General features: G+C 33.8%; 1 protein-coding gene across 8 annotated transcripts in view; it reads right to left on the bottom strand.

The window, feature by feature from the left end:
• Window positions 1-14,635, bottom strand: part of LOC110376753 (glutamate-gated chloride channel) — a 34,488-nt gene extending 19,853 nt beyond the window's left edge. For 4 of the 8 annotated variants that reach the window (XM_021335333.3, XM_021335339.3, XM_021335336.3 and 1 more), the window contains exons 1-2: window positions 14,468-14,634; window positions 3,547-3,618 (exon numbers count right to left, since the gene is read on the bottom strand). In XM_021335333.3, the coding sequence (XP_021191008.1) occupies window positions 3,547-3,611 (65 nt within the window). In that variant the 5' untranslated portion in view covers window positions 3,612-3,618; window positions 14,468-14,634. Of the gene's footprint in view, window positions 1-3,546; window positions 3,619-14,467 lie in introns of all 8 variants that reach the window. The other 4 variants (XM_021335338.3, XM_021335341.3, XM_021335335.3 and 1 more) reach the window with 2 other exon arrangements.
• Between the last annotated feature and the right edge of the window lie 3,150 nt (window positions 14,636-17,785).

A 17,785-nucleotide genomic window follows, 5' to 3' on the forward strand; every position in this document is an offset into this window, starting at 1 on the left:
AGTTTATTTCGAGGGCAACATAATTAACTGAAAAACGAGAAAACTATGACATGGGCAAATGATTAATTTGTCCCTTTACAATTTTAAAAATATAGAAAAAGACACGTATATTTTTCACACAAAATAATCTGCAGAAATAAATTATAACGCTTAAATTTATTGATGCCAAAAATTCCCTGGTCTAGAGAAATATTTTAGAGAGAGCAAAATCAGTAGTTAAAGTAGGTGTTTATGATTGGAAAACTAAAGATATTTGTAGATTGATAAGTAGTAAGTATGTATTTAAGGGGTGAATTATATCTTAGGTGAAGTGTTCCAGAGTCCGTTAAAGTAATTGGTGAGTCATAAAAGAAAGATTTATGTTGCTCGGTTGGTTGTGATTTGTTTTAATAGCTTCTAAATAGAATCTTGGCATTTGTTTATTATATTATTTTTATTACACTGATTTTTTTCTTAATTTATTAAAACTAGCTTCCTAGCTTCCGCCAGTGGTCCCACCAGGTGGGAAAATCAAACGAAAGCCTCTAAGCCTGCCTCATTAAATGGGCTAGATACACTAAAAGTATTTATTTTCTAAATCGGTCCAGTATGTCCTGTAATTAGAGCGATCAAGCAAACAAACAAACCAACTCTTTATAATTTTGCTATATTTTTTTGGAGTAGGTAAACACACAACATTTTACTACTACCACAAAACACGCATGACAATAAAATACCACATTTAAAACAACGAGTCCTTTGATGTGGCATATTTATTTTTGCTGGAGATGATATAAATATGATTCTCTGTTGGGCTAGCAACCAATAATAATGTTATGTCATGGAGAACTACTGGAGGAACACATTTTTATTTAATATGTTTACTTTTGTCGGGTATTCTGGGTCACCCTTTGTATGTTCTACATATTTTCAGGTTTGTTTAGGACAGGATAATATAGTTGTAAAGTTGACGAAACATTAAGTTGTAAAAATTGCATTATTCTTAAGTATGATCTCTTATGAATGAGCAATAAACATAAAAATGTCTGGCATTCATTAGTTAAACAGATTAAATACTAGTCAATCTTAACGAAGTCAGTCAGAAAAAGCAAAAAAAAACATTAAACTTTCGTTGATTTTTAATAATTAATTTTCATAATTCTAACAAGCCAGTTTACCGTCATTCAAACACGACATTAACTGTGTTTGGACAGACAAAAATAATGAATGACAGTCATTTATTTCATCAACCTGTCATCACGGCTTATTTGAGCTTCAGTTGTTTTGACAATATAAGTAACATGAAGCTGGTAAACAAACGTATATGATCAAAGGTAATGGAGGAGAATTTTTGAAAAAATGTGGGTAAAATTAAATGCAAATGGCAGGTTAATTTTGTTAGCCAGGTGTAAAGTTTCAGTGGAAATATGTTGAGTGTTAAATGAAATAGCATTGTGTGAAAGAAAAGAAGGGAAATATCTAGGTAGGTACGGTAGACTGCACATCAGTGGTAACTGTCATGCACCTTAATAGTAATAAGTTGACTGTACTAATATTGTAAAGGTGAAGATTTTGTTGGTTTGAAGCTCTAATCTTAGGCACTGCTGGACTGATTTGAAAAGCTCTTTCAGAGATAGATAGCTCATTTGTTAAGAAAGGCTACATATTACTTTTTATTTGAATGAGCAGTGTATCAAGTATTAATTTAAAATTTAAAGATTCCGTGCAATATCATGTAAGAAATTGACAGAAAAAATCTGCCATTTCAGATGTCATGTTAAGAAAAATACCACAAACTTTCTGTTTCGGTCGCTCAGTGACAAAAAAAACGCATTTTTCACCAGCTATGCAGGCCGTAAATAAAATCGAATAGTAGCGACATTCTTAGTTTTAGAAAAAATACATACTTTGCTAGATATTTTTAGAAGACAGTAGAAATGTAAATAAATGACCGGTTGGTCAGTGGGCGTATCAACGTGTACTTAAAGAATTAGACAGATTTATTGCGTTGTTAACGTTTATATCTTCGCTTAAGTAAATATAATTTTCTTTACAATGCCACTTTTAAGATCTAATTTCCACTCTATTGGGTAGTAAACTTGAAAATTAACCGGCACATAAATAGAAATACTGGATAGATATATTGATATTTTGTTTATCATGATACATCAATTTAAATTACAAAAAGAAAAACTAAATATTTAAATGTTCAATGGGCGGTGTCATCGCTAAAAAAATCAATTTTTAACCGACTTCCCAAAAAGGAGGTTCTCAATTCAGATGTTTGTATTTTTATTTAAACCAAAAGCTCTATTTATGAAAGCATTCTTGAAATTCATTAATTTATTAGTGTCTGCAAAACAGACCTGAGCATAAAGACAAAAATAAATCTATTTAAATAAGCGTTCCTGTAACGTTACAAATGATTGCCATGCCATAAATAGATCCAAGTTAATAGATAGGTATATCTAATCTTAAATACCTACTTATAACAAATCATGATACAAGTAGGCATAAAAAACATCTTGCTCTCAAACCATCAAAGAATTATAGCATCTGTTTAGATAAACAATCTTATAAAATAAAATGAATAAAGCGTATCTGTACTAATAAATTCTATGGTTGATAGTTTCACTTACAGGTTACTATTTTTATATGGCAAACCCAAGGCTAATTTAACATGCAAAATAATAATAAAAACTCAAAATAAATTCCGAAGTTAGTCTGTTTTCAGTTTATGATATAAATAATAAATGTTTTTCGTAAAGTTGTAAATATACTAACACCTAACTTGTTTCATATTCAGGAATGCAAATAAATAATATGAATTTGAATAAATGTTTCAATGTTTAAAGTTTAAATAGTGGCCAACCAATCATCTCATGGCACACTATTATTTTTGTTCCCGCAGAATATGGTTTCCCTTCAAAACTAATGACTCTGTAGAACAAAATAATAGACGAGACGATATGATTAATAAAACATTTTCCTAACACAGGTACTTAATAGTTTGTTTGTGATTTCTACTTAAACTTCATATTTTTAGCCATTCAATTTGTAATAAAAAAAAATGTATTTATTGCCATTTATCGCTCATAAAAAATATAAAAGCTGTTTATTTTCTAAAGCGTTCTTCTATAAAAATAGAAAATGTCGTGTATTCTTAAACAAATATTGCCGTAGATATTCTTAGCGAACAATAAATATGTCAAAGTCACAAAACTGTCTACAAGCTTAATATGTAATGACAGGGGCATAAATCATAAAACGTGAATTTATATTTTAAAAATTTAATAACTGATACGACGTGTTTAAAAGAATTTTGCTAGGGTAACATTAATTGCGATAGATTACTTTATTGTGCGAACAATTTCATAATGTGTGCCAACGCGTGGCTTTGGTCCACTGTAAGCATATGTTCGCGCACAAACGTTACAATTTCGCGGACGTTTAAGAATTGTTTTACTGTTTTCTGGAGCGAATGAGTAGACCAGAAGAAGAGACACTTGTCTGACGGGTAGAATCTAGCTTTAAGCGGAAAAAGTAAAATAAAAACTATGTACTTACTCTGAAAGATGCGTAACAAATAACAACACCAATACGAGGGCGCATGATGGCCGCGGGATGTCCATCCTCCGACTGTAACAAACATAACAACAAATTATTTATTTATGTATATTAATATTCTATACATTATATGTAGTAGCTTCAATAGTCTAATGCCAATGGCAACTGCAATATGTAAAGCACTAGATACAGTAATAGGGATGTCAACAGTTTACTCTTAATTGAATAATTGAAGTTTAGTGGCCGTGCTTATTATGAAGCATGAGGATTGTTTTGCTTGTGTTATTTTACTGGGTATTATTTCAAAAGTGAGGCTTTCTTAATTAGATATTGCTGTCAAATGATCACATTTTATACACAATTTTCACCTACTTTTCACGACAAATTCCCACCATAAATAAAGCGAGAACAAAGCCCCAATTTCGCAGGAAACTAATAAGCAATAAGCTTGAGCAGACAGCATTAATATTGCAGGATGGCGTCGTTCCAACCGCGTAAACTTTCGTCCGATGCACTTTATTTATAATGCACGCGGAGAAAGGTCGGGAGACGACCCAATTAACTTGCGGTAACTCATACTTATAGACTTACGGGTGTAATGCTGTCTTGTTTGTTTGTTTTAGTGTTAATTGGTGTATGACTTGTTGTATGTGAATCATGGAAACATATAGATAAATATAGTGAGTGTTTTTACTAACTTGTTATTCAAATATGTACTACGATTTACTTGGATATGTTGGTGTGTTGTTTTACTTAGTAAAAGCAGTGGGTACAGGAGAGTAACGCAGTTATTATACACATTTAAGGACAAGGACAATATAATAATCCCAATTGACAAGCTACCGTTCATGTTAAAATTTATTTAGATTTTATTAATTTACGTAAGGAGTACTACCACATCACATCATCGTGATAGTTTTCATAATATATTTCCTAATAAATGCTCATGTTTCACTTATTTATTTGAGAAGAGGCCTTCAGCCCTTTCCACAAGGAAATTACATCCGATATAGCACGTAACACGCCACGGAAATCCATTACCGAAACAATAGTTCAAAAGAAAACATTCCCCTTTCCTTCTTATCGCGATAATTATTTAATCAAATTCACCAACAATACGATAAGAAAAAACTTTCCAAAATATAACATACTATAGTTCTGTGGTATGCGGTTTCACTTAGGTATCGTTCTAATTGGGTAGTTGACTAGGTCAAAAATAAATTACGTTGTCAAATTCATATGGTAAAGCATCTTAGATTTAAAATCACATTAATTTATCTTTTTGGTAGAATAATTGATTTCATTTTTTTATTGATAATACACATAAGCTAAATAAGTAGGTGTAGGTACGACGGTAGACGTCATACCTCGCGTTTTCATACATATTGCTAGAGTAACCGTTTTTGACATTTCAATAAAAGTTATGTAATTGACTCGTTGGAAACAACTGGATATACAAAAAAATGGTAGTGCCAGCCATATAACAAGGATAAAATTACAAAATATAGACGAATTAAAACGGGCATTTTTCGTAAGTTGTTAAGTATTTGAAAACAAGTCAGTTACATCTATCACGACTCAACATTTAAACTGTATCAATACACAAGCAAACTCACATTCACACACTTACACATACATACAAGTACCTAAAATTTCACAGAAAATGTAATATCTCGAGCATAAGCCTAAACCAATTTCCAAAATCGATTGAAATTAATAACATAAGGCAGACATGTCTTGAGGCGGCAGGAATAGAATTTGTAAGACTTTCCGATGGTAAATCGATTGGGGAATCAGAAGGGATACAGCCGGATTTGGAAAATATTATTTCATGACTTCAAAAGTGATTTGTTGATGTAAAATGTATTTTTGGTTGAGTTGTGTCGGTTTGATTTATTATTTTTGATTTTCTAAATATAAGACAGACAGACATGTGTTGTTGGGGAGTTTGTCTTCTTCCCAGTAATAATATATAGGAAGTGGTGAAGGGTGGGTGTTTTTGGGGACTATCTTATGTAATTCTGACGTTCGACTAGTGCTGATTTTCTGATCTTGAATAAACGGTTTTTTTTTTATTTTGAATGGAACTTGTTTAATCAAATGTATGATTATTTCCACATTGTTTAATTATGTGCCGAAATTTACCTTAGTTCTATGAGATAGGCCGAGATTTAGATGCAATAAGAATAGACGATAAATTGTGATATAATTCTTTATTTACACCTGGGTTCATAAATCTGGGTGCATGATAAAATTCAAATAATTCACGATCATTAACTCAAAATGGCACTTGACTATAACAATTTGGAACAATTAACCATTTTTCATGAAAAACTCCTTGGCTGTATCCACGCATTAATCGCCTATAAACAGCTAACGTTAGTTACCGACCTGAATACTTTAACTACCCTCAATAATGTACAGTCAGCTTCAAAAGTAATTGTAAAAATGAATTTTCAAAAAGCAGCCAAGTTTTCAGTGGAAATATGTAACTTCAAAGTATCTGCTTTTCGGAAAAAAGGTGGGTGATCTTTTCGTTCATAAAAACTTCAAAACTGCTAAACACCGTGTCATCGCTAAGTTACCAGTATTCATATACTTTTTTATTTTATTTTGGATGTTAAGTAAACTTTGTAAATGTGTTCTAAAGAAATTATAACCCTTTACGTTATTAGGCACTTTTGAAAATTTGGTTTTGTTCAGTTACTTTTGACGCTGATCGTACAATTAATTTGGAAACAAATGCCCCAATGTTTGAGTTAGTCACACGCGAATATTTCATTAAAAGACTTGGTCAGATTAGGAAGGTTTGTTTACAAATTTTCTGACTTAATTATTTAAAAAGAAGTAGCAGTTAATGAGAGTTAATGATAAATGGGATCAGCACTCATACATATCGTCAGTTTTAACTAAAAGATATATTCTTTTGAAGGGGTTAAATTATTTAAAGTTTATTTAATACTATACATATATACTTACAAACTTAAACTACTTATCTTTATACAAAACTAAAAATAAAATACTATATACAAAATATATATAAACATAAAACATAATATAAAAGAGCATCGATCAGGCGTCGAAGTATTCCTCCGCATCACTGTCCTCCGGAAACGTGCCCAGAAGACTAGCTGCATTGCCACGTTGAATGGCAATGCTAATTCTTTGTCCAAAGAATAAGCCAGCCCTCTGGTCACGCGAAGCGTCGACAAGCCTTTTCGCGATGTCCTTGTAAAGTAACCGCGAACTCGGGCCCCACGGTCCGAGCGTTTCGACCCCAAACGGCTCAAAACTATAATTTCCAATAAGGTTATTATATTTGCGCCGCTTGGTGGTCTCTGCAGAAGCTGCAGCCGCCCCAGCACAGACTGCCGTGCTAGGAAGATGTGATGGCGCCAGGGTGTCGACGCATGTTGCGTCCCACACCAAGGGCCTACCCATCTTCCATGGCAACAACGTCATACCATCTGGCCTCTTTCCATCGTCACGTACCGGTCCATTAGGCTCTATTCTTTTGAATAATCTCATTAGCACTACAAGCTACTTTGTTGTTTTCGCTCGATTTTTTTAGTTATATCAAGCAAAGTGTACCTGTTTCAAAAGGCTTTCCCCAACCTTAAAATCTAAACAAAAAAAATTCTGATTCTATAAAGAAATAAAATATAATCAAATAAGTAGATATCAGTAGAGCTTAAGTACCAATTAATTTCCGAGCTGAAAAATAAAAGAAAGGACCCAACCAACTTTACTCCCTAAGTGCTCAAACATGATTAGAATACATAATGAGTAAGTTATTTCGCACCCCCACAGATGTCTCAATTTAGAATGCAAATCCCGTGTTTTCAGTCAGACTCCAGGCTATAAATAACTTCATTCATAACTTCATTAATGAGAAGTGTATTGAGGACTGGTCTCTACTTTCTATGAAGTACTTTTTCCTTGCTTGAATGGCTAATGAAATTATATTTTTTTGCAGCGATATGATGATTTTTTTGCAGTTTTATTGTAAATGGTCTGAGATATTCTGCATTTGCGCTGTATTTCATCAACATTGTGGGTGACTTTATGCCCCTAAGAGCTATTTGCAGTATTATAATTGAAAGAAAGTGAGTGTTTTTCACTTACTGGAAGATGGAACGCTAGGCTGGGGGAGGCCTTTGCCCAGCAGTGGGACAACGCAGGCTAAATAAAAAAAAAAAACTTAGGATTATGATTTTATGACTTTTATATAGGTCTTTATCTCTTCATAATTCTTATATATGAAGAATTTTATAAATATCCATGATAAACTATGTACTAGATACCAACACAACACAGCTTTATAATATTCCATTACTTTACTCTCTTGAACACCAAGGATTAATCAATCGCTACGCCGTAGCAAAGCCAAGATGGCCGACCGAGCTTCGTAGCTTCCTAATCCGCTACGAAAGTCCTATACTATTGCCCTATCAGGGATTATTCAATTACTACGGAAACGTCGTAGCCAATAGGGCGACCGCAGGCGTCGTAGCAAATTACTTGCTACGAGAGGATATTTCGTAGCAATGTTGTAGCAGGATTATGTAGTACTACGAAGTTCTTGTAGAAAAGATTTATTTTTTTGTTATTTATTCTTTTTTTACGCGGTTTCGCCCGCGTCTTGGGGTAACTTTTTCCCGCACCCGAATAAAATATAGCCTAAACCTCATTATGATATTAGCTCAAATGAAAGTATTTAAACTCCACTTTTGGTACCAATTTTACAATTTCAAACCTGCTGATGTTTATTAGCACACATGTTTTGTACTGATAAATGAATCTCGATTTATTTTACTACGGATAGTTAGTTGAATGTTGGTTCTGACTCATTGGTCTAATTAACGTAAATACAGCCAATGTGTTACGAAAACCCTGATTCCAAAGGTATTTGTATATTTAAAATGGCACATAGAATTCGTGGCTGACTGATAGTTACCGTCTTTTTAACCCATTTGAAACAGGCAAAATTAAAAAATTGAAATAATTGAAATAAAATAAATGTTTACATTTATTTACTGGTTAATATAGTTCTAACCACATTACTTAGCACATTTGTTCATACAGAACTTGTTGAGTTGCTTTGTTTGTCCGAAGTTGGCCACTATTACTTTTACCTAACTTCACGGCTAATTTTAGAAATGCAAAGATATTTGGCGCCAACTGTACATCAAAAGAAAACAAACATCATTTGAAGTTTTGTGAATTCAACACAGATATATCCCACTAAACAGATTGAGACAAATGACAAAACATTAACAAAGTACCTACTCACTTGTTTTTATTATACTTCGAAACTAAAACATTCACAAAAGACAACAGACACCGTCATTAACAACTTTATAAATAGTTAGAAAACGTTGGTATGTCGTGTATTGAGTACGCGAGGGAATGCGGTGCGTTGCCAACGCATCATTTCGCGGTACGTTGCCGTTTCTATACGAAATTGTGCGCAAACTGAATTATTATTGTTTCTGTATCGCCATGTGGTGCGTTGGTAATAAACAGATAGAATGTAAGTGGGTGAAGAGAGAGATATTTTGCTAAATATATGCAACTTACAAAATGTTGTTTGGATTGTAATTGTGCGTTGATTTTATGACTTAGGTAAATCCTTAACACACCCTTCGCTTTAATCTAACCAATTTTCATTTTGAAGTCAAAGAATTAAAATCTTGTATTAAAGGAAATAATTAAATACAAATATCTGCAAAAAACTCAAAAGGATGTGTATTTCAATATCAAAAGGAGCAATTTAGACAACATATTCCTAAAACAAAATACCCCATTATAAGAACAATATACTTTGCAACTCATTGAACAATCGAAAAAGCATTGTCATATAAGAAGTCTGCAATCCAAATATCGAGTTCATCTCGTTAGTTTACGAGTTGCATCCACAAGAGTATCCGCAAACTACAGACTTTTAGTTGGCCGATAGATTGATCGGGTGCTTGATAATTATGGAAATTAATATTAGTACTCACAAAACAACGATCTGTTAAATCTTTGACTGGCATCAGGATTATCCAATATAAAAACGATTTCTAATTATTGAGTCCACTGTCGGCCGACTGTTTAGCCTGCAATGTTATTAAAGGTCTCACCAAGTGGTGTTGGGTTCCCCGGGTAACTGGTTTGAGGAGGCCTTATAGACAGTCGCTCCTTGTAAAACACTGGAACTCAGCTGCATCCGGTTAGACTGGAAGCCGACCCCAACATATGTAGTTGGGAAAAGGCTACGCAGATGATTTTTATCTCCGACCTGCAGTGAGCGGCTACTAAGGGCACTATTAATAGGACATGCCAGATTCCTTTGTACAACATAACCTTTAAACTTTAACTATATGTCCGTCGGAATGTTGAAATAAGTTCAAAGGGCGTCAAGGATTCTATTTGACATTTAGATTTATTTTGATGCTGACATTTGTTTAGCTTAATTGTAATTCTGTTTTAATGATGCAGTTGTTATCATAACAAAGGAAGATATGATAGCGTTGTTTTCATCTATTTTTGGGTCGGCTTCCAGTTTCGCTGAATATTAGTGTTTTACATGGTGTGACTGCCTATTTCACCTCCTCAACTCTAGTTTTGCATAGACTGGATACATTTCTGACTTTTGCAATCCGTAACGATTGGTAAAGATGTTAAAATAACAGCTAGGATACGACACATTCTTAAGCGTACCGTCAGAAACTCGGAAAAACTCAGTATTATATTAATCTGGGGAAATTCAAACCGTGGATGATCACCCATTAAATTCCTTCAAAATAATTTGTCTTACGTTAGTTTCTTTCGTAAAGAGAGCAAAATAATGTGCTCGAAGAATCTATTCAAGTTATTACTGTACTACATAAAGTGTCGTAGCTTGTTGAGGCTGTGCTACGCTGATCGTAGGCCGTAGAGCCTACGCAATCCCTAATACGTTTGATCCTTAATTTGTTTGATCCCTTATATTATAATCATTTGCAAAAGAAGCAAAGAGATTGAATAAAAATCTCCTCTAGTTTAAAGTGGAAGTCGATTCCGTTGAAAAAGTTGAATGATATGTGTTATTACCTTATTACATATAGGTATTTCATCACATTATGGCATACTATTAACTGTGTTTCTATATTTTATCTCGACGACATTTAATACCGCGTCTCAGTTCATGAAAGCTACAGTTAAACATTCAGAGATGCAGTTACCAATATAAGTTTTTTTCCAATTGGCCAATTGCCAGAGAATAGCATAGAGTTACGTCGCGTTTATCTTGTAACGTTGTCAAATAACTGACAGATTATATTTCACTGTTGTTTTACGTTTATCTAATTATTACAATTTATAACAGCTATTTATTTTGTAGAATAATTTTATGAATAAATAAATGTAGGTATTTAGAAAGAGTATGTTTTGTTTCAATTGTCAGATATTTCAAATGTTTAATGTTATTTTAATGCTTGTTATTGTTTTTAGAGCTAATAATTTATTTGTACTATTTTGAAGTAAGCTGAGGAAACCGTCTATTGTATGACAAAAACTTTTTGTTGTAAATATATATTTTTTAAATCACACTTAATTTAAAAAAAATAGACTTACCGTTAACTTAAACTTCAGTAAGAAGAAAAAACTGTAATTATTCAACTACTTTTTTTATATAACACCTTCATCCATTATAAAATAATATTTATGTTATATAAATATTAATCACTGCACTAAAACTTCCGTATGCTTATATTCTATCGAACTATTTTCTAACCACTTCGATTTATAAGTCGGTACAGACGTCGGTACCCTACGGCGTCGGGACGTCAACTGGCCACAGCCCGTCCCCTAGGTCGAATCGTGGCTGAATACAGCAGTACCTTTGCCACCGCGTGCAATTAAAATGTCAATGTGACAAGGTCTTTCCCGCGCATTTGTAAGGAAATGTCACAAGGGATTAGGAAAATAGATTCGTTAGTGATACCGTTGATTGTTAATTAATTACTCGGTGTAATTGAATGAATAGGCAAAAATGGGCGGGATTTGATTTATATGATTGTAGGAAATTAACTATAATTTATCGACGTTGAAGGGTCAACAGATAATTGACAAAAATTTAAAAAAATACGTAGCTTTACTTTTCTTTTTTCTATTTTTTTAAAGAAATATTCCAACCATTAAGTACCTATTTATTTACGTAGGTACAGTTATGCTACAAAGTATTATAAAGTATATTTTGAAGTTATTACATAAGCATTTATTGTCTCTATTTCTTTGTAAGTGCTTTAACTTGTAATTTAAGAAGTAACAAGTTCGAGTATGCTATTGACATGTTTGTGACCAAAGACAACTTTTATAACACTTACATAAATTTTTACATAAATTAATCAGTTCACGCCCCCGGCGCTGGCATCAAATTGATTTATACCAAGAAGATGAGATGTCCAAATATAATTTGGAATGTTTTGGTACTTATTTTTAAAAATTCTATTTTTATTTTTCCTACATAGATTTCTTAAGATATAAAGTTGAACTGAAGAATATCATGAACTAGCTTCTGCCAGCGGTTTCACCCGCATCCCGTGGGAACTACTTCCCGTACCGGGATAAAAAGTAGCCTATAGCCTTCCTCGATAAATGGGCTATCTAATACTGAAAGAAATTTTCAAATCAGTAGTTCCTGAGATTAGCGCGTTCAAACAAACAAACTCTTCAGCTTTATAATATTAGTATAGATACTGAAACTCGGTAGTTACCCAGTTTCAGTACCTATTCATGATATAAACAAAATATTAAATAAGTACATATTTAGTTGTTACTTATGTAATATTTTGTTTTTCAACCAAGAACTTCATTGAGTAAGTATATCAAATTGTATTAAATCAGTAGTTGCCCAAATGTTTTAGTTTGTTCTACCAACATCTACAGAGAATTTCATCTACATATTATATTGTGCACGGTCTTCTAACTATTGTTATACGATTCTCCGAGCGCTAGATGCGGTCCTTTGTTTTATATTTAGGTATGTAGTTTCCTCTAAACATACTAGTGCATTGAAATTCACGTCGGAAATTATGCATCTCTGTCCGTTAAGGAGCTTACAACTCAAGAACTACTAATCCGATTTACGAGAACTCTTGAAAGGAGTTTACAGACACTAGACAGTGAATACTATAGTACTCATAAACTTAAGTACTATATGTATCATAATTCAAACATAAACTATTCGTACCTACCTAAAATATGGTTGCAGAAAATAAATTTTGAACTGTAACTCCTAGTGGATAGCTTTCAGGTTTTGTAGAAGCCTCATAATTTAGAACAAAAGCTCTGGATCCGCGTATTGGGCTTTATAGCTTAGGTTTCTAAGATCTGTGCATGCTATGGTCTATTTACCTATGCTTTGACAGTTTTGTAGAAATTATCAAATAACAAGCACAAATTACAATTTTACTTATTTTTAGTCGGCCATTATTGCGCGGACATGACAGTTCTTATTGTAAACATTTTCATTAATTTTCTTACACATATACGTAGGTAGGTACACAGATGCTTTACTGGTTGATAACAGCTCTTACTTTGTCACTTTGATCACAATTTATCAAAAATTTACTTTATAAATCACTAACAGTTCCTATCGGAAACTGCGAGAGAGAAATAACACTGTACACGAATGCAATGTCAGCCATTTTCTAGAATTGCAGGCACCGCCTATAGGTGAACGCCCCGCCCACTGATAGCCGTGTCGATAAATCTGTCATTCTGTCACAACACTACCTCATCTGTCATGACATTTACATACATTTTAATTCATCTTTACATTTTTTTAAAGGAGAAGAAGGGAGGTAATTTGGCCTTATTGTCTACATGGGTATCGTTTTGCAGTTGACAGCTGTCAATTTTCAAGGGAAAGTAGCATTTTTTGCACTGACAGGACTGTCAACTGCTGTGGAAAAACCGCCAGACCACTTAGGGGCTATTTTCATCTATACTTTTGTCAATTTTTTCACAAAAAAATCAGGTTTATTTCATATTTGAAAGGTTAATTTATCTAAGCAATGTTTACTTTGTGATATAACTAATCGTTAAGCTATCAACATTCATTCCGAATGATTATTTTGACATTTCCGACTTGTAAAACTTGTTAGTGAAGAGATGAAAATAAAATTAAAAATGGCCGCCCTTATCATAATAATTCTTTCATATTTTGATGAATGATTTGTTATATGTTTTATTGGCGTAATAACAATAAAAATATGTATTAAAACGCAGTTATTGAAAGGGTTAAGAGCAATGAACAATTTAATAGATATGAGATATTGATATCTGCCATTTTAATGGCATCCGTGGGGTGATTAATTTGACCTAGATTGTAATCATTGTTTGCCATTACCTGGGCGGAAATCAATATATTCCTCATTAATTGTAGGATTGTTAAAGATATCTTTATTTTGTCAATTAAAGGAAATAAGTACAGTTTTTGGGAAAACACATATTGCAGCAAGATTCAAAGTCTTTGTTAATTAGCATGATTAAATTCAACTTTTTCGTTTTAATCATGAAATTAAATGATAAATCGAAAAACCAATTGTAACATTTTACTCTGTGATGAATGACATTACACTGTAACTCGTGAATTTATTTTTATCCGTAAGTTACTAAATCATTCCACCTGCAATTAATTTACATGTCCTATTTAGGAAGAAGATTAATAAAAATTACATTTAAATAGGATAACAAATATCCCCAGTTCACCATAACTGTCATCGGCCACTTAAAAATAGATTGAACAAATAAGAACCACACCCCCTACAAAAATATACCACACAAACCACCAAAACAGCCATTACAAAAAACACAAAAATCATTTCAAAATAATAAAAAAAAAATTGAAAATTAAAAAAAAAATACAAATAAATTCGAAACTCGAACTCACCTCAACAAAGTCCCATTCTAGAAGACTCCAGCGACTGTCACAACGTTTCTCCAAATAAAACCTCTAATTAGTGCTATTTAAAATTAAAAAAACTGTTTATTTTAAAAAAGAACGTTGTTAACGTGGCTCGCGGTACGAGATGGGGCGCGGTACTGAGCCTGGCCGGAGCACTATTGATCGGGAGAGCGCGCAGCATCCAACGGGGGAGATCGCCAGCCTTCGGGAGATGAGGACAAGTGTTGGGATGATGTACATTGCGCGTTTGTTAAAATGTTAGAGGTCATTGTGCGTTTTTGGTTGGTTTGTCCGGGTTGGTTAGGTTAGTGATGTTGTTTTAAATTTGAAATTCTACAGGTACACTTGTGCAGGTATTGGACTTTTAGAGCTATTACCTTAAACAGCGTTGCTTAACTTTTATGTAAGAGTAAACCTGTGTAGTTAATCATTTTTCTGCTGCCGAAAACTCTTACAAAGTTAAATAAAAATACAAAGTTATCTTTTATGACTGAAAGAATATAAGTACACTTCATCCTAACCTTAAAATCTTGCTGAAAAAGAACCCTTTGACAACGCGACATAATCAATAACCACAAAAAAAACACAGAACAAAAGCATTTAACTTTCCAAAGACACGCCAACATTTCATCCATGCGGTTAACTCTATAATTAATTTAAAATTTTCCTCACCCACTTACCGGCAAACAGATAATACCTACTCAACTCAAAAAAACTAACGACTGAACAATTATCTACAGGAACCTGACTATCATGTAGAAAATCTTAGATCAATAACCAACTGGACAAGCCATGAACACAAGTCTCTATGCATAGGTACGAAAAAGTGTTTCAGTTAACTTATGCATTTTCGATCGCACCGTAAGGCCTACTTACGTAACCACAATAAACATATTGTGCAATAAGAAATATTGACACTGCAAATCCTTGTGCCCTCTTCATTATTCGTAATATTGCGCAATTTAATTGATCGTTTAAGCTGACACACGGCAAATATGACAAACACAAGCATACAATTGTCGCACACACTCATATAAACAGTATCAGCGACACTCTTGTACATTTGCCAGACGGGATCACACAGCAATGTCGTCTCCAGCCATTTAAACTATCTAAAAAGAAAACTATACCGCAAATTGTCTTCTGAGACAGACAGACAGACGTCTAAATTAGTTTTGGCAGCGACTTGTCATAAATATCGGCCGACAACGACAGATGAAAATAAAATGCGCTGCGAAAATGTGACGCTAGAGTTAGCGCCAGTGTTTTTGTTTAGAAAACGTATAGATAAAATTACGTGTATTTTTTGGGAAAACTAATGCTTCTATTACTGAGATATTGTGTATAAAATGTCCCACTTTGACTATGCATGTAAACGGACAGACATCAATCCAGACTTGACTACTTCTGATTAATTTCAAAATCCAAATTAAAAGATTTTTATAAAAGCATCACAATTTTAAAAATCTTAACTACAAAACCAATTTAGATTTATATATTTAAAATTTTTGAATTATGGAAATAGTTGTCCAATAAGGAGTTTTACGAGATGTAGTCAGACTAGACAGAATTAGGTTATCGTTCAATTAATCATTACATTAATTAATTTTTTGATGCTTTTTGGTTTTAGTTTTTTTTTTTTTTTTTAATGATAGTTTTTTTTTACAATAAATATCACACCGATATTCAACCAAACATTCCTTATACTATCGCTATACAAAATACTGACTTACTTGGCCCACGAACTTACCCAGCAATGTACCTCATCCACCGCCAAACGTTAGTCGTACCTCCAGCCTCGTCACATACTCTCACTACTGTATTAATGGCGCCCACCTGCAAGCCGTAATAACGGCCACTTACCATTTTATTGTTTAACCTACCCTTCTGCTATCGAAACACTCATCATTATCCAAGTTATTAACGAAACTAGTAAATATGTCCATCTTTTTGAAAGATGGGAAATGTTACAAACAAATTGTGAATAAAATCATCAATCAAATTCGTCTGTTCAAACGCGCTACCTATACCTGTGAATAATGACAAAGATGAAGCTTAATTTTACTGTCGACTATCATCATTTCATATGTTTTTCCTTTGAAGAAATAGGATAAAAACTTCCGGGAAGCTCCACGGAGAATGTAGGAAAAAATAGTACATAACACAAATAGGAGTTATACCTGCAAGCTTTAAAATACTATCTCTACAAGCATAATATTGCGACAAGTAGGTATGATGGTACCTAATTAAAATATATGCCTCCGTAGGACGCCCACAGTAGGATTCTGTGTTAGTCTGTTATTCTGTAGGATGCAGTGAGAATTTGGATGCATCAATTTGAAAAACGTGCGTTGACCATATGACACGCCCAAAAGAGGATCTTCGTAACACTATAAGGCCGCTGCCTCAAATTTTGCGGGCAGCGGGGCGGTAGCGGCGGCGGCGCGGGAGCCGCAGGATCTTACGCGTATAATCAAATGGACCGGCCCTCGAATACAGCGGCGCGGGGAGCGGGCAACGAGCGGTGAGCTCCAGTCAAACGGTGACCGCCCGCGCCGCCGCCGCTGCCCGCAAAATTCGAGGCAGCGGCCTAATGGCGATTATTATGATTGTATAGGGAACATTTTCTCAATGTAATGAACGTAAGTACTTAATATTACAAAGCTTTGTATCTTTGAACGGGCTTATCCCAGGACTACTGGACCGATTTAAAAATTAGCCAGCCCGTTTATCGAGGAAAGCTATACGCTAATTTCTATCCAGGCGTTTATAGTAGTTCCCTTAGGACATGGGTACTGCTGGTATAATCTAGCATCCAAGTATTGTTACAGAAAATTCAGGCTATTTTAAACCACCCCAGCATCACGTAAGGTCGTCACTTATGATTTTTCGCACCGCTATGGGAGAATGAACATGTTAGTCACGCTTGATTGTGTCCGATCGTTATCGGGTACATGCGGGTACTTGTTTACGCCCATATTCAATGCGCAGTAACTACGGTACGGTAATACGGGATGCTGTCACGTTAAATGCAGGGCTGTGGAAACGAACAGATGAAGTTATGGGGAAATGAGTATGTATGTATAGGTAAAAATAACTTTACTAAACCAAAAAGTGACTCCTGTTGAGAATGGAGGTTGGGTCCTTAATCATTTCTTAAGGTATGTACTTATGTAGGCTATTAGGTAACAAACCATGATCACTTAAAGTCGATCTTATCGTAAGCAGTCAGTAAAATAAATAAAGTATTTAACTCCCTATTCTCACTCTCTCTCTCCATAACAAAATAATGATCGTCATCCT

The sequence above is a fragment of the Helicoverpa armigera genome, chromosome 23 (genome assembly GCF_030705265.1).
Source record: "Helicoverpa armigera isolate CAAS_96S chromosome 23, ASM3070526v1, whole genome shotgun sequence".
Classification (NCBI taxonomy): domain Eukaryota; kingdom Metazoa; phylum Arthropoda; class Insecta; order Lepidoptera; family Noctuidae; genus Helicoverpa; species Helicoverpa armigera.